General features: G+C 42.4%; 1 protein-coding gene across 1 annotated transcript in view; it reads left to right on the top strand.

The window, feature by feature from the left end:
- The window catches only part of LOC124594854 (inactive peptidyl-prolyl cis-trans isomerase FKBP6), a 57,042-nt gene extending 33,306 nt beyond the window's left edge, over positions 1-23,736 (top strand). The window contains exons 6-8 of the mRNA XM_047133314.1: positions 679-790; positions 3,390-3,485; positions 23,189-23,736. Coding sequence (XP_046989270.1) covers positions 679-790; positions 3,390-3,485; positions 23,189-23,413 — 433 coding nt within the window. The 3' untranslated portion in view covers positions 23,414-23,736. The remainder of the gene's footprint in view (positions 1-678; positions 791-3,389; positions 3,486-23,188) is intronic.
- The last annotated feature ends 1,002 nt before the right edge of the window (positions 23,737-24,738 follow it).

Here is a 24,738-nt window from a genome sequence, read left to right as displayed (position 1 = left end):
TCCTCCACCCCCTCTCCCTCCCCCCCCTCCCCCCCCCTCTCCCACCCCCTCCCCCCTCTCTTTCCTCTGGATGAGAAAAGTTCAAATTCGATTACCCTGATTAATGCTCATCATTTTCTTCCTAAACCATTTATAGCAAATGTCAAGTTATTTTTTTTTGGCAAGGTCGCAACATATTTCCTTTGCCATCCTTGCCCAATTGAGATACTGCTTCATTACTGATGACTTTCACAACTAAACTTCTGCTGGTATTGAAATCATCCTTCAAGAAGCTTGCAGTCTCTCTTCAAATGATTTCTCCGAATGTGTACTTCTTTATTTGAATGTTCATATACATCTTTGGCAACTGTAGATTTTCAAGAAGTGGTAACCTTTTTGGTAATTATGTATGTACCAGATGTGTATTTTCATATTTGCTGTAGAGTATTACAATTATTGAGACATACAAGAGTTTTGTTGTACCATTAATGTTGGGCAATTTTATTTTTTTCACTATTTTGAAGCAATAGATTTAAGAATGTATTTTTGTGGTTTTAAGAGACTTAGTGGCTTTGACAGAAACTTGGGAATCACTGCTGCAGATAACATTACCTGAATTTGGCACAGAACATATATTCAGCAGTTTATACACAAAGCATTGAACAGTTTTCATTAATCATTGATAATGTTACATTACAGCTATGGGCGAGCATTGATAGGCTTAGGAGATTACAACCAAGCAAAATCTTTCTTGACGAGAGCACAGAGGGAAGAAAGAAATAACAGAGAAATCAATGAAGAACTGGAAAAGGTTTGTATTACTTTAAATTATTTTGTGCCCATAGTACTTATAGAGTAGTACTTCATTGAAACATTAAAGCAGCTGAAGAGAACACCATTTCCTTTGATGAATCAATAAATGTTGTCTACAGAAACAAATAATGAGAAAAGGAGGTGCTAAACAGAGGAAAGTATAGTATAGGATCAGTGTAGAAAAATGATTATAGTTTAATAAGATACAGTTCCTATAAATAGAATTCAGCAGGAGAAAACTCGTACTTCTGTAGATGAAATCTCACATAGACAGGTCTTACATTCCTCCAACCAACAATGCATAATTTTATGGTACAATCTTCTTTGTTTTATATTGCTATCCTGATTTTGACCTACAGCCAATATCAAGTACAGCACTGAAAAAAATATTTGTAACAAGTGCATATAAAATGAAAAGGACCAAAATTTAACATCATTATGCCGTTCTAATGCCAGATTAAAAAATCATTGAATTAATACTAATTGCATGTTGGGAATAACCAGACTTTGTTAAGTGAAGTCTTCATCAAGATCTATTAAACTGGATGTTGCAGACTGTTAGCAAACATCTTTTCCAACCATAGAACAATTGAACCACAGAATAAACATTAATGCAGTCTTTACATTTGCAGTGAATGTGGCCTGAATATATACTATCAAAGTTACTGGTTGACTGGTGGTCAAGGATGTAGGGTACACTTTTCAGAATGATGTCGTATTTTTGTGCTTATTCACAGATAACACACATTCTCCAAAGATGTATTCACAGATAACACTTCTTCCAAAGATGTATGAATGCATTTTAGTTCTATGTATTAAATGTTCTTTGCATAATCTTGGAATATGTAACATAGACTTACAACCTACGCTAATTTATCTTTGACCACCAGTCAACCAGTAACTTTTATAGTATATTTCGTAGCACATGTAACGACTGTATCCCTCCAGAGGTGACCCTTCATATAGCAGTCCGATGAAAGCAAGACCTCAAGGATTCCTTGTTCTTAATTCTTGCTGATGATAGAACAGCAGATGAACAGGTTTTATGCGTTGTCTGGAAGAGTGAGTTCTGTTCCCACCTTTAACACTGACCACAACGGATTGGGGTGCGACTATTGTAGGAGGGACTCCTCCTGCCACATACAGAACCTTGGGGCACTCAGCTACACCACTCACCTACTGACTTGATTGTTTCACTTGCCTTATTTTATTATTGTCAGATCCACTGTTGTTTGTTACAATTTTGGCCTGTTCACTTTTACTAGTATGGACATCCTCTCTACCCACCTAGTAGTAATTCCATTACCCATTACTGTCTTATTCCTGCGTGTGGGAGATGTGCCCTTCTCTACAGATGAGCCTCAGGGGCCTCATCATCTGCTCTCTAAACTGATACATATAATAATTTTGTCACTCATTCAGTCATTTCCCATCTTTGGCATGAATATTGCTTTTAGTGTCTCAGTTTCACCACACTTACATAATATCACAATTTGACTAAATTTGTAGCTGATGTCCTTAACTCGAGATGGGCTATCTCATGAATGAGGGACTGATGGCCCCACTTTTTAGTCCCTTAACACCCCCCTCCCATGGATACCATCTCTCAAAACAAAAATTCATTGTGTCTTGGTTGCTTTGCGTGTCAGCATCGATACTCTCAGTTATAGCATTTGAAGAGTCATTGTTAATTATGAAGCTACCTTGTCAGTAGAAGTAATACAGCTTAACAAATGATTGCAGGATCTCAAAATTCGACTATTTTACTGTCTGAGCTTGTTCGTAAAAAATCACATTTCATCATGTTGTATTGCTTTTAATTATCAATAATCTTTCAAATACGGAATTCCATTATTAAGAAAAATACAAAAGAGACATTTAGCAAATTTGACAACAAGCTCTTAAATGCTAAGTTGTACAAAAACTATAAAAGTCCAGGTCTTAAGTAAAGTTAGTCAGTGGGTCATTGTGGTTTGCCCAAACACTTGTGGATGATTATGATCTGGAAACGATGGCAGAATAGATGCTGAAATATTAAATTGTGTCTTCCTAAACTGGTTCACCAACAAAATATCACAAAGTGAATGCGGAATGGAAAAATAATTGAAGACAGTTGATAAAGAAAAGGAGTATCAGATTGATTCTTTTCGAAAGAACAGGCTTTTTTTTCTTTAACAGCAGCTTATTCCATATTGCTAAAAACAATGGAAAAAAAACATGGTAAAAAATCAAATAAGAAGGTAGGCAGCAATGCATTCGCTATCGTACTTGTGGCTAATTGTATCTCAGGGAGAGATCAATCGCTGAATTATTCATTTATATTTTATTTTAAAAAAATTGATGAATGTAATTCCTCCCCACAGTGGAATGCAGAATGCACATGGCATGTTACATTGTAATAAAATTGTCACAAATTTCACCATTTTCTTCCTCCTTTCTTTTATTCCTTTATTACATAAAATAATAGCTTCTATGTCACGAATTACAAGAACATCATTTGGTATGGTGGAAAATGTGAACTATAAGTAATAATATCAGTAATAAATGTATAATATAGTATCATTAATGATTATCTTAAGGCTTATACTTTTGTATAGCTGGACAAGAAGATGAGGGCTTACAAGAATGATATGTCTGCCATATCCAAGAGGATGTTTAGCATGGAGCTGTCACAAAAAGATAATAAACCTGAGGTAAGCCATTTAATTTCTGTTAATTATTAAAGTCCTGTAAATGATCTGTTTTTCCTTTCACCATCTTCACAGTTTTTTCCTTTTTGCTGTAGTAGCACGAAATAGCTTTTCCAAAAACTCAGATACTTGTGTGTGTTCACAATTACATTTCTCAACAAAGTCATCAGTAGTCCCAGCTGTAGTGAGAATTAATTTAGTCTTGTAACTATGTGCAACCAGGATCGATGTAAAAGTATTTCACATTGTTACCTTGCAGAGTGAAGATGGAAAATGGTCATGTAAAATGTGTTGAAGGATAGGCATGACAGCTTTCCATTCAAGTCATTAAATTTATGTATGATAAGCAATAGAAAGAAGCATTGGTGCCAGTGGTTAAGGCGACTGTACCAGGATGGGGATTTTTCGGGAATATCTAGAATTACATTTTACCTGGAAAAATAAGGGAAATGTGAGGGAATTTCATAAAATCTCAGAGAAATCTGCATTTTTAACCTAGCGTTGTAATTTAATTTTATTGAGCTTTTATTATAAATCGCAAGTTTTAAAATATTTAATATTTCAAATTGTGTTAATTATATGAATATTACACCATATAAATTATTAATGTTTAAAAACTGTTATTTAACTGCTGCTTATCAGGGAAGGTCTAAAGTTGTTCCTGTAATGTGAGGTTTGAGTTATCAATCTGAGTGTCCTTCCAAGGTAAATTAGGACAAACACAGTGCTGAGGAGAGTAGAAATCAAGTATTTATTTCAAACAAGTAGTAACAAAGTTCTCACAGTAAATAGTCCTTTGACAGTATTGATAATTTGCTATTGGGCAACAATTCCTATAATAACTTGAACAATGTAAAGAACTACAAACTCGGAATTGCACTCTTGGTAATTGTGAATAAAGCTAACTGTTAAAAGTTAAAATGGGGTCTCAAAAAATCATCCGTAATATTAATTGTGTGTCTCAAAATCATATGTACACAGTCTTCATAATCTGGTGCCAATAGTGACCAACTTATTATTTGTGGAATGTAACAATATTATGAAAAGGATAGTTGCTACTCATTATACAGTGGAGATGCTGATTTGTAGATAGGCACAACAACAAAACTGTCAGAAAATGAGCTTTTGGCCTTCATTGGAGATAGAACACGCGCGCGCGCACACACACACACACACACACACACACACACACACACACACACACACAAAACTGCAGTCTCTGGATGCTGAAGCCACACTGAGAGCAGCTGCACATGATGGGAGATGCAACCATGTGGTGGGGTTGAGGAGGAGGCTGAGGCAAGGAGTGGGAAGGAGAGCGGGGTAGGGATGGGGGATATTAAAGTGCTGCTTGGAGCAGCATACAGGGACAAGGTGGAGAGAGGGTAGGGCAGCTAGGTGCAATCAGGAGGTTAGACTGAGGGGGTTAGTGTGGGAGGATAGAAGTAAAAAGACTGTGGGTGCATTGGTGGAGTGAGGACTGTGTAGTGCTCGAATGGGAACATGGAAGGTGCTAGAGGGTAAGGACAAAGGATAACAAAGGTTGAGATCAGGAGTATATTGCAGGGAGAGTTCCCCCAGTTCAATGCAGAAAAGCTGGCATTGGTGGGAAGGATCCATATGGCACAGTCTATGAAGCAGTCATTAAAATGAAGAATGTTGTGTTGGGCGGTGTGCTCAAGATGGGTGGTCTAGCTTTTTCTTGCCCAGTTTGTTGGTGGCCATTAATGCAGACAGACAGCTTGTAAGTTGTCATGGCAATGTAGAATACAGCACAATGGCTGCAGTTGTCGAAGATCATGCGACTCATTTCACAGATAGCGCTGCCTTTGATGGGATTGGTGATTCTCGTGCCCGGGCTGGAGTAGGTTTTTGTGGGAGGATATATGTGACAGGTCTTGCATCTATGTCTATTACAGGGATATGAGCCATGAGGCGAAGGGTTGGGAGCAGGAGTGGTGCAGGAATTAATGAGGATATTGTGTAGGTTTGGTGGGCAGTGGAATACTGCTGTGGGAGGGGTGGGAAGGATAGAGGGGGTAGGATGTTCCTCATTTCAGGGCATGACGAGAGCTAGTCTAAACCCTGGCAGAGAATTTGATTCAGTTGTTCCAGTGCTGGGTGGTATTAAGCCATGAGTGGAATGTGGCTGGATGGTGGGACTTTGGGAGGTGGTGGGCGACTGGAGAGATAGGGCCAATGTGTTTTTGTACAAGGTTGGGAGGGTAATTATGATCGGTTAAGGCCTCAGTGAGACCCTTGGTGTATTTCAAGAAGGACCAGTTGTCACTACAGATGCGACGGCCATGAGTGGCTAGGCTGCACATGTGGGAACTTTCCGTGTAATATATTCTACGTTCCTATAACCCTCCTGGCCTCAGCCTTCATTAGCTTTTGTCCTTACCCTTTAACCCCTTCCCTGTTCCCATTCCAGCGCTACACAGTCCTCATTCCATCAACGCACCCACAGTCTTTACTTCTCTCCTTTCCTGCTAACCCCCACCCTCAATCTAACCCCCTGACTGCACCTAGCTGTCCTACCCTTTCTTCACCTCATCCCTGTCCCCCAGGGGGCTCGCTGCTCTTTGCTGGGTTCATGCTTGGCTACCACGGGTCCCCAGCCTTTGCAGCATCTTTTCCCTTCCATGCTGCACTTCTGTCCTCTTGCTATTCTTTTCCCCACCTCTTGGGGAACATGTCTGAAGTCTTTTTGGGAATGTGTTCTGCATTTTCAGTAGATGACGTAAGAACGGTCTCAGCACTGTTTTTTGTTCCTTTTTTCCTTTCTCTGTTCACCTTCTCCTATTCTTACTCCACTTCAGTGTTTGAGGCTCTTCTTTTTCTTCTTCCTCTCTATGTGCTCCTGAAGGCCGGCCCACATGTCTGACGCATAACAGGTAACTGGGTAACGCATAATTCCCAACCACGGGTCTCCCAGCCATGGGTCAGCAAGTAGAGTTCACATGTACCTTGTGGTACAGGCCACATCCAAGAAGGGGTGATTGCATGAGCTGCTATCTTCTCAAATTGCCAATTGGTCCCTTTGTCAGGTGATCAGAGGGCATGACATGAGGTGCCAACAATCACTTAAGGCGGTTGGGTGAGCCCCGATGTGGGAGGGGGGGGGGGGGGGGGAGTTGGAAGGAGCGCACTATTGGAGATGCTGCAGTCATGGGGGTTTTCTTGCAAAGAACCAATCATCATCTTTGCAGCCCACATGTACCAGATATAAACGGAATGAAGCTCCCAATTCAAAGACCCTCCCAGCTGCACCATGGTTCCCTGTGGTTTCACATACTGAAGATGGTCAGCCCTTTGCAGTGGTAAATCCATTTCTTATTCAGGAAGATGTTGATGCAATTGCCAGCCATGTAAAGTCCTGCTCTCATTTACACAAAGGGACTTTGCTTTTGGAGACTACTTCTGACTCTCAAGCAAAACAACTGATTGCCGCTTTGCTTCTCCACCGCTATCCTGTTAATGTCAAGGACCATAGAACTCTTGAATCCTTCCCATGGTATTATTTACACTAGGCTACTCGATGGTTTGACCAAGGCAGAAATCCAAATGTATCTGTCTGATCAGGGTGTCATTGCAGTCCATCGGGTGATGAAAAAGGTAGATGCATCCTTAATGCCCAACACACTCTTTTTTTCTCATTTTTGGTCGAGTAATATTCCCATCCAAGACCAAAGCAGGTTACGAAGTTATCACGGTACATTCCGAACCCGATAAGCTGTTAACAGTGTCATCGTTTCAACCCCACTCAAGTGTCTTGTCGTACCCCAGCCAAATGTATAACCTCTTGTAGGGATGCACATGAGGGAGATTGTCTGCCTCCTCCTCCTCCTCCTCCTCCTCCTCCTCACTGTATCAACTGCAATGGCGACTGTGCCGCCTTCTCTCGAGATTGTCCTGTGTATCTCTATGAGCGGGCTTACCCTGTTGCTCGCAAGTTATTGGCCAGTCGCAAACCCTATGTTCTACTATCTGGCACTTACAGTATCGTTCTTGCTACATCTTGCGCCATGAAGGACATGGCCATGCTGACATCCGAGCTCAAATTCAGCACTTTGGTTGGGATATTGCCCAGCATCATGGCTGTCTCCTCGTCCAGCTGTGCAAGAAGCCACCAAACATTCACCTGCCGGGGTGAAGTCACCTGCTCCACAGCCAGTAGGCTGGAAAGGACAGGAGGAATACTCTCACGAAGATTTTCTATGTCCCTCCAGCCAACAAAATATCTGAGTCTTCTTCCAACCGGAAAGGCTCCAAGAAGTCAAACAAAGGCAAACGGTTTTCTCCTTCAATGACTCGGAGGTCCTCTTTGACAGTATCCTCACCCAGCCAACCACTGTGTCGCCAGTGCACACCGCCAATTGTTTTTCTGCACGGACTCTGCAGATCAACAGAGGGTGAATGCCAACGCCTCTGTAGATCTCATGGAGCAGGATCCTCCAGCCTCTGTGCCCTGTACAAGTGAGGCTAGCACTCAGCAGCTGCCGAGATGACACCCCTTCATTTTTTCCCTCCAATCCTTTCCTCGTTATGACTCTCCTTCAATGAAACGTTTGTGGCCTTTGATCAAACAGAGGATTTACGGCTGCTTTTAGAATTGCAGTGTCCGCTTGTTCTCTGCCTCAATGAAACAAAATTGCATCCTCATGACCGTTTTGAGGTCTCGTATTTCTTCCTGGTTTGTTTTGACCTTCCCCCCAAGGTTGGCATTCCATCTCATGGGAGAGTCATGCTGCTCATCCGGTATGATGCTCATACTAACCCCATCTCCCTGACTACCCGCCTTCAAACTGTTGCAGTTCACCTTTTCCTTCCTCACTTGACCTTTTCCCTTTGTACCGCTTACATCTGTCCATCCTTCGATGTCAGCAGGCCAGAGTTCCTCCAGCTTATTGGGCATCTACCTCACCCCTTTCTGCTACTCAGTGACTTAAATGTGCAATCATGCCCTGTGTAGTTCTCCCAGAACCTTTCCGAGAGGTGCCCTCTTGACTCCTTCTCAATCAGCTTAACCTCCTCTGCCTTAAGGGGACACACCCCTTAATGGTCTGCATTTTTAACATTATCTTCACCCTCATAGTGCAACTGATTTATAAATGAGAGAGAGCTCAAAATTCATATACACAATTATGGTCATTAGTCAAAGCATTTCCCAAAAAAAAATCATTGAGTTATTTATATAATTTGTTACTGACAACAATATTTATAATAGTATAAAAAATGGAACACTATTTCACTGTGGTACCAATTTCTTTGGAACCACTGACTGCACAGCTTGGAAAAAGTGCCAGAGTACAAACAACATTCACATAAGTGTTTTATGCCTCCAATTTCCTTCCCTCATGCTGATCTGTGATAAAGACAAGTAATTTATTTTACTACAACAAAAATATTTTAAAATGTAGCTCAAATATTATCGACATTATCATCATGTTATAAATTTTTCAGGAAATAGTAGGCAAGGGAGGTAGAGGAGGTCATTCTAAATATCTGTACCAATTTTTGTCAGTTTAACTTCAGTCATTTAGGAGAAAAGTGTACCTGAATGATGAAAATTCAAGTTATTGGTAAATCGCAAATATTTACAGATTTATTAACTTACCACTATGCCCATTTAGAACATGCCAGTGCATATTCCAGTTGTCGTCCTGTTTCCTTATCCTCCATACTCTTTCTCTTCATTCTTTTCTTTATCCTTGACTCCTTGGTAGCAGCTTCTGCAGCTGTCTCTGATTCGGTTACCTGCCGCTTATCAATAGCAGTTAGAGCTGCAGCCATATTCCTTTGTGTCTGGATGTTCAGTTTCTTCATAACATCAATCCTTGAAATTGCACCTTCATTGAATGTTGTTATTGCATCCATTACACCAATCTTCAGCACTGTCAGACCAACAAATACAGTTTTGGGTATTCTCTCCTGTATACAGCTGCTGAAGCTTTCATCTGCATTCTGAGAGAGACTATGCATAAATCTCCTAAGTAGATTTTTATTTGCCGGATCCCTATATATAGGTCTAATTGTCTGTATTACAGCAAGTGGTAACGAATGCTTGTGGGTATATCGTATGCCTGTTACATTGCTCAACCAGTACTTGCACCACAAATTTTCCACTTTTGGACACAAACCATGCTGTGGGGTTTCATCTGTTGACACTCTGTGAAACCATGTTGCCCAAAGAGCTTGTCTCATGTTTTCCAAATCTCCTACATTTCTCCTCATTGCTAGCCCATAATATTGAGTCAAAGAATCAATTTCACTTTTTGTAAGACAACCTGGACCACCTATGTGTTTTCTGCCTGACAGTTTTTCTCCACTGAAGTCTTTAAATTCTCTTTTGTACATGCCCAACATGTTCAAGCTTTTCTATTAGTATGTCCCCATGTGGTCTGTCATTAACAACAGTAGTGTGTCCTTTACAGTCTCCATCCCCAAGGCAGCCTACATATCTCACACCACGACTGACCTCTGATCTTCTAAAAATGTTTAGAACTCCTTTCCTTTCCATGCTTCCATTTGGGCCATCAAAGTTCGTTACACAAGCATGGATGCAAATAAACTTACTTGAACAACCCTGACAGTGCTTTGTTAGACATTCATAATCTAGTATCTTACCAGTTTCAATAAATGTGGCAGTTACAATCCCATTCAGAGAAGTATGGCCTCTCATGTGCCAAGATCCATCAAATGGTGCTGCAATGTCTGTATTCTCAGACAAGGCTACTGCTTCTTCTGCTGCTGTTTTCATTGAATGTTCACTTACATCACATGAAGCAGTATCTAATAATTTATTGTAGCTGTCAAACCTCAGTAGAAGTGGAGGCAAATCCATCACTGCACAAAAAGTCTGGGCAGCTCCCCTTCCAATACATTGCATTGCATAAGCAGACTGAATATTTACACTGTAATGTCGACTATAAGTCACTGCTGATGTCATAGTATCACTGTGCATCCTACACGAGTTACAGGCAATTACTAACCAATGTGAAAGACCCTTCCTTGCTGAAATGTCCTCAGCAACGTCAATACTATCTTCACAATTGCAGTACTCAAAAGTCTTGACAGCACATTTGGATTCATAACAACATTTCCGTCATTATTGCTGCTCACAATACTACTAGGCTTGTTCTTATTACATCCAGAAAATGAAAGTTTACGTCTAGAAGCACTGCCCGTAGAGACAGTTTCTGCGGGCACTTTTGAAGTCTATTATTCGATTGTGTTTGGAACTGGTTGCCACGAAACTTTCATTTGGGGCTAAATTTCTTTACTATCGGCATTTTTAGCACAGGAAACACACACACAGAAACAAAAAAACACACAATAACTACAAAACCACACCCATATGAAATTCCGAAATCATGTATTTTCAGATCTTTGTTTACATTCAAACCATAGACTTCTAGACATGCCTGTACTTTGGTTCCGGGAGTCAGTGCCTTCTAGAATACACCTATGTTAACGCTGTGCAACTAACAATGAAAAAAAACGGAAGAACAAAGTAATGCATCATGTATTCTGACACACTTCAAACGCAAATGGGTGTGGCCCCTGTGCAACATCATGTTCAACCTCAATTTTAGAATGAGCGGAAAATGATAATGCCCATAAATTGTACATTTCTGAAATCAGGATGAAATGCTCTTTTCTATAGTCCAAGAATTTTTTTTTTTTTCCAAATTTTTGGTCATTTTCACGACCATGTCCCTTAACACAGGAGTACCCACATTCCTTTCAGACTCCACGCATTTGGACCTATCCTTCTGCACTGCGCAGCTTGTCCCTGGTCTCGAGTGGTCCGTTCTCTCTCTCATATACTCAAGCGACCATTTCCCATGTGCTATCTATTTGCTGACTCCTACCCCACCTACGTGCACACCTGAATGACAGCTTTCTAAGGCCGACTGGAGGCATTTCTCCTCCCTGGCGACCTTCGACAAACAATATAACTTGTTGTAATGACCAGGTAGAATATCTTACAAATGTTATCCTTGCTGCCGCAGAATGTTCCATTCCTCGCATTTACTCTTTACCAAGCTGTGTCCCAGTCCCTTGGTCGACTAAGGCGTGCAGGTACACACTTCACGCAGAAATGTGCTCTCAGTGTTTTTAACCATCATCCTATAACTGTTCCACTCCCTCATCTGTTGTGTGGGCCAACCTCCAACGGCTCACTGGGACCAAGATCCAGTCCCCAATTTCCAGCCGGACAGTAGCAGACAATGTCATTGTGGACCCTATTCCTATCTCCAACACCTTGGGCTGTTATTTTGTGGAGATTTCGAGCACCTCCCACTATCAGCCCCCTTCGAGTGGAGGTGGTTCGGGTGATACTCTTCTCTTCTAAGAATCGTGAGTGCCACAATGCCGCCTTTTGCTACGAGGGAGCTAGATCATGCTCTCACTTCATCCCAATCCTCCACCCCAGGGCCAGTTGATGTTCACATTTAGATGTTGCAGCACCTTACTCCTACGGGCAAGCACTTTCTGCTTCATACGTATAACAGCATTTAGGCAGAAGGCATGTTTCCCAGACACTGGAGTCAAGCCACTGTCATACCCATAGCTAAGCCCAGTAAGGACAAACACTGTCCTTCTAGTAGGTACTGCCCCATTTCTCTCACCAGCTGTGTCTGCAGGGTGACGGGACGTATGATTCATGCCCAGCTGTTATGGTGGCTCGAGTCTCACAGTTTACTAACCACTCAACATTGTGGATTTCAAGCGCACCGTTAGGCAGTTGACCATCTCGTCAGTTCGTCCACCCATTTCATGAATCCCAAACTTTGGTCGTGTTTTTCACTTTGGAGAAAGCCCACGACACCTGCTGGAGGACTGGTATCCTCTGTACTCTCTGCACATGTGGCTTCCAAGTCCACCTACCCCCTTTCCTTCAGAAGTTTTTAAAAGAACGAGTTTTCAAGGTACATGTGGGTCCTGCCTTGTCTGACACCTTTATCCAGAAAACGGTGTGCCTCAGGGTTCCGTCCTGAGCGTCATCCTCTTTGCTATTGCCATTAACCCTATAGTGGCCTGTCTCCTGCTGGGTATCTCCGGCTCCCTTTTTGTTGACAATTTTGCCATCTATTCCAGTTCTCCATGGACGTGTCTCATTGAGCAGCATCTTCAGCAATGTCTTGATCGTCTTTACTCGTGGAGCATTGAAAATGGCTTTTGTTTCTCCACTAACAAAACCATTTGTATGAATTTTCGGCAGCGCAATTGGTTTCTTTCACCATCTTTACATCTTGGGCCTGTTACTCTTCCATTTGTTGAATCTATGAAATTCGTGGGGCTCATGCTCGATAGAAACTTTCTTGGTCCTCCCACGTGTCTTACCTGGCAGCCCACTGCATGCAGTCCCTCAGTGTCTTAGGTATCCTCAGTGGTACTTCTCGGGGAGCAGATCGAGCCACCTTCCTCCGTTTGTACCGGTCACTTGTCCGTTCAAAATTAGACTATGGGTGTTTCATTTATGCATCTGCACATCCGTCCGTCCTATGCCGTATCAGCCCTGTTGAGAGTCTATATGCAGAAGCTGCCGAACTACCGGTGGCCTACCACCATGACTTTCTGCTTAGGAGGTTCTGCACCAAGTGCATCTACATTATACACTTCACAAATTTTTGAAGATGTTGAAACTTCCTGGCAGATTGAAACTGCGTGCCGGACTGAGACCCTAACTCGGGGCCTTTTCCTTTTGCAGGCAAGTGCTCTATCAACTGAGCTACCAAGCACGACTCACAATCCCTCCTCACACATTTACTTCTGCCAGTACCTCATAACCAACCTTCAAACCTCAGAGAAGCTCTTCTACAAACCTTGCGAGACTGGCACTCCTGGAAGAAAGGATATTGCAAAGATATGGCTTACCCATAGCCTGGGGGATGGTTTCCACAATGCAGCAGAGTGTGTACTGATATGAAACTTCATGCCAGATTAAAACTGTGTGCCAGACTGAGACTCAAAGATGTTGCTTGTGTAAAACTTGTTTCAAGTTATTCCACTTTTCTTTGTACATACCATTTACTTCTCATGCTTCCTATCTTCCATTTAAGGGGGATATATTAGGGGCAACAACAGAAACGCTAACATTCAGCACGACAACAAATTCACACCCAGGAATATATGTCCACTGTCTTCTTCCTGTTTCACATTCCGGTGATGTGATTGTTCAAGTGGGTTACAACTAAATTTCTTGTAGTGAGTATAGCAATTCCTGCACAATGGATGTGATGGTAACACAGTTACTTGAGGACCAAGACATGTCTGCAATATCTCTTGACAGATTTGCAACAATTGTGAGGGTTTTTTTTTTTTAAACACCACATTCTTGAGTCTTTTTTTCATACATCACACATGTCACACTTTCACTACTGTATTTTCTATTCTCTCTAACAAAAAGTTTAAATCAAAATGCAAAACACTATGCAGAATAATTAATGTGCAAGCTCCCACTCACTTGTTATAAACAGAAGAGAGCTGGGAACAGTGTTGCCAACATACACATTTTACACTAGAAAGTCACTGATGCCAAACATGCAGAATGTTGAAGAATTTCTAACACTTTACAGAGAAAAATGTTGCCCACTTTGACTGCAGTAACTATAAGTAGAAAAAAAATAAAAAATTGTGTTTTCTTCTTAAATTTATGAGCTAAAAGAAAGCCCGTGTGTGTGTGTGTGTGTGTGTGTGTGTGTGTGTGAACTAAATTTGAACATATAAAGTGGGAGCTTTAAAACAAAACATTGCCATGTCTACAGTACTTTTGGTTTATTAGTTATATTTTTTTAGTTACATACTGTTTTCAGAGTTATTTACAAAATATACATTTTTCAGAGCAGTGTACCACTTACAAAAACCAATATTAAATGAAAGTATTTTATTTCTTAACACATATGATACAGAGATATAACCTTTTTTTTTCCAGAGAAATGCATGGTCATCAGTTGACATGTCCTGTATGATTTGAAATGAAATTAGCCAGTAGCTGTTTGTGTTTCTTACTTAGAAGACAATTTTCATCCATTCCAACTTATAAAAATATATAATTTCTTTTAAGAAATTATATGAAAGTTCTGTCAACAACGTACTCGCTTCATAAATAATTTTCCATCCTCAGGCAAAGAAAGATATGACTGAGAAGAACAGTTGTCCTCGAGTGTTTCTCATGTTTGTTTGTATTAAGTACTCACAAAGAATAATAAAATGTATGAAATTGGAAGACTTGGTCAGGGATTATTTTTTTTTAAAGGCAAGCGGCAGTTACAGTTTGTTTTTTCTAAAAAGTACTAGATATCTATATGAAATATTATGACTTTCCTAAAAATAATTATACTGACGTCCATTTTGATACTATAACATTGTTTTGGGGAATTGTTCAAAATTCCTTACACCTAATGCTTTCTCATCATTGACTGTGACATTCTGAGTTCTAACAAAGAGATAGAGGGGCTGGCCAGTACTTACCTCAGCTCAGTACAGCCGATAGATACACAAAACACAACAGAAAATGTATGTATCCTATCTTTCGGAACTTTGTTCCTTCGTGAGGAAGGAGAGAGGGGAAAAGGGGAAGAAGGGAAAGTGGATTCAGTTACTCACAACCCAGGTTATGAAGCAACAGGGGAAAGGTAAACAGGGTGAGTAGGAAAGATGGAGGCATGGGTGTCAGAGGCAAGCCAACAATATATATAAATATAAAGATAAATATAAATATCTTTGGTGGTCAAAGATCAGCCGTCTCTAAGCGATCAAGGTCTAACTTCAATGCTAAGAAATATGACTCCAAATCGTTCTCCCTCCTGGCCACACCATGGGAGGAACGCAGCTGACACATTACCCGAGAAGGTCAAGGTGATGATCTACTACTGTGATGTCAAGCCATATACCCCTCCCCTGATGCGGTCCTTTTAAGTGCTGGAAGTACTTCCAGCGTCAAATGTCAAGATTGTGGATATGTATCACATCCCAATACTCTCATGTGCCCCGCCTCCCATCTGTGTCAACTGCAGAGAGCACCATTCCCCTTGCTCGCTGGACTGTTGGACTCTACAGAAGGAGAGGAAAATAATGGAACATAAGACCCTGGACCGACTGACCTACACTGAGGATAAGAGAAAATATAGAGGCTACATCCTGTGCTTACGACATCAACTTATGCCGCCTCTACGTCAACGGGTGTAGCACCTTCCATTCCACTTTGTTCAGTTGGCTCTCACAGCCGTCAGACTCTGCCTGCCCCCTTTGATGGTGGGGGGCATTTCCCTCACTGTTGTTCCTGCACCAGCTACTTTGGGAGCAACACCCCCGCCCCCCCCTCCCAACCATCGGGGACGTCAGTCCCCCTTTTCAGCCAGAGAAGCGTAAGTCTTCTTCTGGTCCTCTCACTAGGAAGGGGTCCCTTGGGTCACTCCCTTCCCAGGTTCCTACCAGTAGCAAAACGGACACCCGCCAGTGGCTGAAGCACCCACAGGTAGCTGGTTGTAGGGCTTCACGGTCCTCCTCAATCCTTGAGACTGAATCATTGAAGCTCTCCCAGCCAGACAAACCTAAGGAGCAGCGAGAGAAGTCAAAAAAGAAAAAGGCCCCCAAGAACCAAGGCACTGTCGTGGTACCCACACCACTGCTACCTACAAGCTCTGCATCTGAGGATGAAGTGGAGATTCTGGCATCTGCTGAGGACCTAGATCTCGCTGGGCCCTTGGACACAATGGATGTTGATCACACAGGGACTCATTCGGTGGCAGCAGGTGACCCTGAGGCATAGACTGCCTCAATGAGTGTTTCATGCCTTCCCAGTCTCACGGTCATGTCATCCTCCAGTGGAATTGCGGTGGTTTTTTCCACCACCTGGCTGAGCTACACCAATTGTTAAGCTTTACACCTGCTTTCTGTATTGCCCTCCAGGAAACCTGGTTCCCGGTAATGTGGACCGCTGCCATTCGTGGCTACAAGGGATATTACAAGAACCATATCAAATATAATAGTGTGTCATGTGGAGTTTGCGTCTATGTCCTGATGTCAGTATATAGTGAACCTGTGCCTCTTCAAACTCCTCTTGAAGCTGTGGCTCTCAGAATATGACCGACACAGGAAATAACTGTCTGCAATATGTATGTTCCTCCAGATGGTGCAGCACCTTTGAACGTATTGGCTGCACTGATTGATCAACACCCTAAACATTTCCTACTTTTGGGAGATTTTAATGCCCATGTCCCCTTGTGGTGTGGCTCTGTGTTTACTGGCCGAGGTAGAGATGTCAAAAATTTGTTGTCACAACTCGACCTCTGCCTCTTAAATACAGGTGCCCCCATATATTCCAGTGTGGCACATGGCATACTCAGCCATTGATCTCCCAGTTTGCAGTCCTGGCCTTCTCCCATCTATCAACTGGAGAGCACATGATGACCTGTGTGGTAGTGACCACTTCCCCATCTTCCTGTCACTCCATCGGTGGCATGCCCATGGACGCCTACCCAGATTGGCTTTCAACAATGCAGACTGTTAAGCATTCACCTCTACTGTCGCCATCCCCCATATGGTGCCATTGATGTTGTCATTGGCAGGTCACTACAACGATAGTTTCTGCAGTGGAAAATGCGATCCCTCATTCTTTAGGGTGCCCTGGTGAAAGTCAGTACCATGGTAGTCGGCGGAAGTTACTGAGGCAATTAAAGTGTGTCGGTAAGCTCTACGGCGACGTAAGCGGCACCCTTGCCTAGAGCACCTAACAGCCTTTAAACGGCTCCGTGCCCACGTCCACCAGCTTATAAAAAAATGGAAACAGGAGTGTTGGGAGAGGTACCTGTCAACCATTGGGTGCCATACATCACCTTCCCAAGTCTGCACAAAGATCAAACATGTTTTTGGGTACCAGACCCCAACAGCCAACAGGTATCCTGGTGTTGCCATCAATGGCATGTTATCTGCCGACGCGAAAGCGATTGTCGAGCCCTTTGCTGAACATTATGCTCGAGTCTCTGTGTCAGAGAATTACCTCCCATCCTTTTGCACTCTCAAACAGCGGCTGGAAGGGAAAGTCCTTTCGTTCACTACATGCCACAATGAACCCTATAACACTCCATTTACAGAGTGGGAGCTCCTCAGTGCCCTTGCACATTGCCCCAACACAGCTCCTGGAGCAGATCGGATCCACAGTAGGATGATTAAGCATCTCTCGTCTTACTGCAAGTGACACCTCCTCGTCATCTTCAACCGGATCTGGTGCAATGGCGTCTTTCCATCGCAGTGATGGGGGAGTACTATTATACTACTGCTCAAACCCAGTACAAACTCGCTTGATGTGGATAGCTATCGGCCCACCACATCAACAATGTTCTTTGTAAGCTGCTAGAATGTACGGTGTGTCGGCAGTTGGTTTGGGTTGTGGAGTCATGTGGCCTACTGACTCCATGCCAGGGCAGTTTCCGCCAGGGTCGCTCTAATAATCTTGTGTCCCTTGAGTCTGCCATCCAAACAGCCTTTTCCAGATGCCAACACCTTGTTGCTGTATTTTTAGGCTCACAAAAAAACTTAGAACATGACCTGGCGACATCGTGTCCTTGCCGCATTGTATGAGTGGGGTCTCCAGGGCCTGCTCCCAATTTTTATCCACGATTTCCTGTCGTTCCGTACTTTCCGTGTCCAGGTTGGTGCCTCCCATTGTTCCCCCATATCCAGGAGAATGGTGTCCTGCAGGGCTCTGTATTGAGTAACTCACTATTTTTAGTGGCTATTAACGGCCTAGTGGCAGCTGTAGGGCTGTCTGTCTCACCTTCTCTGTTTGCAGACAACTTCTGCATTTTGTACTGCTGCTCCAGTACTGGTGTTGCTGTGCGGAGCCTACAGGGAACGATCCACAAGGCGCAGTCGTGGGCTCTAGCCCACGGCTTCCAGTTTTCAGCCACAAAGTCGTGTGTTATGCACTTCTGTCAACGTTGTACCATTCATCCAGAACCAGAACTTTACCTTAATGACGATCCACTCACGGTAGTGGAGACATATTCATTCTTAGGACTGGTTTTCGACGCCTGGTTGACTTGGCTTCCTCACCTACGTCAGCTTAAGTGGAGTTGCTGGCAGCACCTCAATGCCCTCCGGTGCCCTCAGTGTTGCATTTATTCAACCTAGTGCACCCCTCTTGTGTTTGCCAAGTGACGGGTGCTGTTAGAACAAATCCAGTAATCAGCGTCCTGGCGGAGGCTGGAGTCCCTCCATTGAAGGTTAGGCGTGAAAAACTGCTTGCCAGTTATGTTGCACACGTTCATAGTTCTCCTGAGCATCTGAATTATCGTCTCCTTTTCCCACCCATGATGGTTCATCTCCCGCATCGATGGCCCAGGTCAGGGCTCACGATTGCAGTTCGTGTCCGATCCCTTCTATCTAAACTGGAGTCATTCCCTTTACTGCCTCCGCATACACGTGCATGGTGTACACCTAGGCCGCAGATTCGTCTGGACCTTTCGCATGACCCTAAGGACTCAGTTACTCCCGCAGTTCTCTGCTGTTAGTTCCTCTCAATTTGTGACATATTCCGGGGCTCTGAAATGGTTTACACCAACAGCTCAATTGCTGATGGTCATGTGGGCTTCACCTACGTCCACAGAGGCCATATTGAACAGCATTCCTTGCCTGATGGCTGCAGTGTATTCACTGTAGTGCTGGTGGCCATATCTCATGCACTTCAGTATGTCCATTCATGCTCTGGGGAGTCGTTTCTTCTGTGTACTGACTCCTTGAGCAGTCTGCAAGCTATCGACTAGTGCTACCCTTGTCATCCTTTGGCAGCGACTGTCCATCAGTCCATCTATGCCCTGGAACGGTCCAGTCGTTCCGTGGTGTTTGTCTGGACCCAGGGACACGTGGGAATCCCGGGCAACGAACTTGCTGACAGGCTGGCCAAACAGGCTATGGGGAAACAGCTTCTGGAGATAGGCATTTCTGAATCTGACATGCCTTCATTATTACGCCGCCAGGTTTTTCAGCTTTGGAAAACGGAATGGCATAATCTCCGCACGCACAACAAACTGCATTTCATTAAGGAGACTACAAATGTATGGACGTCTTTCATGTGGCCCTCTAGCAGGGCTCTGTGGTTCTCTGTCGGCTTCGTATTGGCCACGCTTGGGTGACCCACAGCTACCTCCTGCGCCGTGAAATCCTGCATCAGTGTTGGTGTGGCGCCCGGTTGACAGTGGCCCATATTCTGGTGCACTGTTCCACTCTGGCTGCCCTGCAATGGAATCTAGGATTACCAGACTCGTTGCCGCTAATTTTATATCACAGTGCCTCTTTGGCTGATATAGTTTTACTTCATATTCGTGAGGGTGGGTTTTATCATTTGATCTAAGTTTTAGCAGATGTCCTTTGTCCCTCTGTGTCCTCCACCCTAGTGCTTTTAGGGTGGAGGTTTTAATGTGTTGAAGAGTGGCTGGCTTCTCCTTGTTATTCTTATGGTCAGCCAGCCGTGGCTGCTTTCTTATTTTCATCTCTTCTACCTGTTTCGTGTGTCTCTCTCTGTGGTATTCTTGTCTAATTTTGTCCATTTTAGTGTTAGTTTTCCTTCTGTTGTTCTTGTGGTGGTTTTTACTTTCTTCCAGCTGTGTTTTGTATGTCTCGTTTGTTTTACTCCCACCCTTGTGGAATTATTTTAATTGAACGGAGGGACCAATGACCTAGCAGTTTGGTCCCTCCCCCTCTCTCACTGGTGGTAGGTGGCAGCACTAGCGCGGTGGGGGGGGATTGATAATGTATGTTGGGAAATGTGGAAAACAGAGCAGTTGTTGTCATAATGCAGAAATGGAGTGGTTTGTCTGACGTCCAAATGGGCATGATCCATTGGCTACAGAGCGAAGGGTAGAAGCATAAGCTGCCGTGGTTAAAGTACACCGTGCATGGCAAAATGGCACTATCCAAACCTAGCTCCAAGGCAACTGTGCTGCATCATGGGCCATAGATAACGGGGGTGAACAGTGGTTGCAGAGATGTGTACGGGTGAATAGATGTGAGAGATGTAATTGGTGAGCAACTTATTACCCAGATGAACCAAGGGGATACCAACACTGCCTCCTCAAAAACAGTTCAGCTAAAATTGCTGCATATGGGTCTCCACAGCAGGCACCTAGTTCATGCACACCAATACTGCACTCAGATGCCCACTGAATGGCAGCAGGTGGCCTTTTCAGATGAATCGCATTTTGTGCTCCATTGAACAGATTGTCGTTGGAGTGTGCAACATGAAATGTCTGATAGCAAACAACCTGGAACAACCATCAGAAGGGTCCAGGCCAGAGGAGGTAGCATTATGGTGTGAGGAATGTTTTCATGGCGGTCCCTAGATGATTTTGTCATTCGGGAAGGCACAGTGGATCAACACAAATATGTATCTATCCATGGGGACCGTGTCCACCCCCACATGCAATTTGTTTTTGTGTGGCATCTATCAGCAGGGCAATGCAACGTATCATCCAGGTTGCAGTGTATGCACATGATTCAGATACTACCTGGATGACTTTATCTTACTCCTCTGGTAGCAAACTCTTCGGAATTGAGAATATGTGGGACCAACTTGGAGGCTGGCCACGGTACTGGAGTCTGCATGGCTCTCTATCCCTGTCGGTACCTTTCAGAACCTCGTTGACTACCTTCCTGGATTTCTCACAACTGTCCATGTTGCAAAAGATAGTTATTCACATTAATGTGACTGGGCAGTGTGTGTGACCTGACAAGTTATAGTAAGGCAGCTACAACAGGAAATCTGAAAGCTCTTATTATCCTGTCAGCCCTGCAAATATTTTGCTCTTGCCACACATTTCTATTTACCAAAGCTATTTGTCCATTTCATTCTCATATCTTTCGTCTTCTGTGTCACTCATTTTCATAAGCATTTGTAATCTTCACTCTGATGTTTCCACAGCCACCACAGTTGGTCTTTGAACTGCACCTCTGTTTTACTTGTTATTTTCCCATTGTAGTTTTTCAGATCAAGTGGTCATCAATATAATTTCATTGTATTTCACCCGTTAAGGCTCAGCTGTTTATAAAGCGATTTAGCTCTGTGAAGTTCATTGTCGTAATTACATATTAAGGAAGCTTCCATTGGAAGAATGCATTGTTAGGCAAACCTGAATACAGTGTGATGATTATGTAATAGCAAAAATGGAATTGGATGGTTTTATATAATTCCAGCTGTCAGTTGGGATTATTGTTAAGTTATATATTAACCTCAGTGCATAGAGAAAGAAACAAAGTAGACAGTATACTAAGGTAATTTCCACATTATTCTTTCTTCTGTTACATCCAGCTGAAGACTTCTATTCTTAACCATTTTTCACTTTAAAATATAGAGATGCTGATAATACGTACAAAAACCACAAACTTTGCAGTATTCAAACAACATGGAATAAACAATTAGAGAACAACAAATAGAGTCTGCCACCAGGTGTTTATTGATATCTGGTAGGCATCTGATGGAACTTTTGTAGGTGTGAGAAATGGATTGTGACATTTTTAATTAGCTGTCTCGTGGTTTTATGTGTATCAAATGCTTCTTTTAGAGCTTGAATGTAATTCCCCCTCAATGATAACTGAGGAGTGTACTTGTTCACTTTCTACTAGGAGGTTAAGTAGTGTTTTAAATGTTTACTAATTCAGGTTCGTGATGTCTGATACTTATGATGCAGATAGTTATTGGAGGTCATCTTAAGTTGGAGGAATCGTACACATCGACCTCATGGGTGACGAGTGTGGAGCTTGTTCAGTACAGTTTCATGACATAATCAAGCTTATTGTCTAATGCTGTTGAATTATCCAGTACTAACTACTGGGTATGACAATGGCTCTTTCATTTTGAATCTCGGTGACATATTAAAACCATAGCAATACAAAAACTTGATTCCTGCCTTTGTGGTGCATGTTATCTCAGATAAGTCATCCAAACTATCTTCATAAACTTTCTCAAAGCTCTGGTCTGTCACTTTTGCTCTATGTCCTACATTTGTTGTCTTGAAATACAGGACCATTAGATGTAAGAGAGAGAATAAAATGGAGGATGTTTTGATCACAAGACCTTGTATCTAATAACCATCTATCAGTTATTAGTTCCATGTGAATTGACGTGAAACTTACTAAGAGTTTTTTGAAGTTCAACAACCAAGCAAGGTGGTGCAGTGGTTAGCACACTGGACCTCTACCTAGGAGATGACTGTTTGAATCTGCATCTGACCATCCTGATTTAGGTATAATCACACCAGGAATATGCTGGGATGGTTCTTTTGAAAGTGTGCAACTGATTTCCTTCACCATCCTTGGACCAATTCAATCTTGTTCTCTGTCTCTAATGACCTCATTGTCGATTGGACATCAAACACTAATCTCCCTCCCTCCCTCCCTCCCTCCCTCCCTTCCTTCCTTCCTTCCTTCCTTCAAGTTCAAAATACCGTGAGCAGTTGTGACAGGTTGGGGCATTGAGCAGGTTTGGTAGAGACTGCTTACGTTATTCAACTGGAAGAGCACTGCCTCATAAAAAAAAGTCGGCTAGCATATTTTTTGATTTGTAAGTTAAAATGTTTCTTTGCTCATAATTTTCAAACAAACCATATGTTCTCTTTGTTAGCAATTGACTTTAGATGATTAATTGTGCAGTATCTAGTGACTAGAGAATGAAATACTTCCTTTCTTTTCTTTTTCAGGGCAAAGAAAACTACAGTATTTCTGCATTTGCAAATGATGTGAAAAAATGGCTTGATTCATTTGTTAAACAACCAAATGTTCAAACTCTGCCATTGCCAAGTGGCATGACACATGAAGAGGTGGCAGCATTCAAAACTGAAGCAGAAAAGCGTGGGCTTCAGTGGCAAGTGTCATTCACCAAAGGGCAACGGCAAATTTATGTTGTGAAACCTCCTCCTCAGTGATTCCTATATCTGGCAATTGGCCTTGCTTGCAAATGAAATTAAAGACCATTACTATTAGCTTACAAACACTGAAAATAGATGGGCTGTGAAGGACAAGATTTCTCTTTAGTTTTGTTCAGTGGGTTCAGTGTTGCAGTATGCACTCTGAAAAAGAATTGTAATGTTCATGGAGAATGTAACTTATTTTGTATCTCCTTTATTTAATTTATAATTTGTATGCAAGCAGCAATTCTGAATACCTATGGTTTTTTTATCTACTTCATCTGTGTACAACAGAAGTTTTGGTGTCATACTCAGAGGTTCAAAATAACTGTTCAAAGTTTCCATCTTTAATCAATATTGGAATAGATTTTCATGTTAAATTGTTTTTGTAGCTGCTATTCAGAGAATCATTTTCTACTAAAAATGTAGTCTGTACAGTTTTTCATGCTAGCTCGGCACTCTAGTCATCCATCAGCAAACGTGTGGAGATTATGGCATACTCTACCTGTGTCAGCAGATACCAACCTTTGTGGTCAACCATCATTTCAGCAGATGAGTAGACCCTGTGCCATTGTTCATTCTTTTTATTTTTAGTCAAGGTATTTTGTGAAAACATAATTGCTATGTAGAAATATGAGATTATTTTCAGCTGTTATTTTAAAAAGCAGTTTAAGCTTCAGTTATATGAAATATTTAAAAATTCATTGTTTCTAATGTCATTGCAGTACTTGGTAACACTGCATGGGGAAGCTGGAGATTACCTTTTGTCTTTTTTTTTTAAAAAATTGGTCAAGAAACATTTGTTCACAATATCAGTGAAGATATTAGTTATGTTCATGAAGAGTCTAGTCTTTCTCATGATTTGTGGGTTTTTATATGTTTAAATATTGATCTGCACACATTTGTTTTCCTCTGGTCATTATTACACTATTTATAGTAATGGCCTTCATTGTGATGCTCATTCCAACTTAATGGCGTATACTTCCTAACGGGAGATCCAACTAGTACCACCAGAACACTTTCATTGGTGACTCATGTGTCCTATGCAAGAGCCCACGAGGCATCCATAGATACTGCAAGGGTGTATCACCCTGAAAGAGGGGTTCGTCATAGGTGCTTGTCTGCATGATTGTTTCAAAACTAAGTCGTTGACCAGCCAAGTACTGTCGTGGAACTTGTTGCTGTCTTTGACAAGTTTCCAGAATCTGCTGCAGTCTTCATTGAGCCCCTTTCATTTGTCGCAGTCTATATTAAAAGTTTTCATATTGTGCTTGATGCACTCTTTCAAGCACAGTGCAGATCTTCTAGGTGGTCTCTTGGTAAGTGCTGTCTTAGCAGTGAGT

This window comes from Schistocerca americana, chromosome 2 (assembly GCF_021461395.2).
Source record: "Schistocerca americana isolate TAMUIC-IGC-003095 chromosome 2, iqSchAmer2.1, whole genome shotgun sequence".
In the NCBI taxonomy this organism is placed as follows: Eukaryota; Metazoa; Arthropoda; class Insecta; order Orthoptera; family Acrididae; genus Schistocerca; species Schistocerca americana.
The sequence above is the reverse complement of the archived record's forward strand: the minus strand, read 5'-3'. Positions and strand labels throughout refer to the sequence as shown.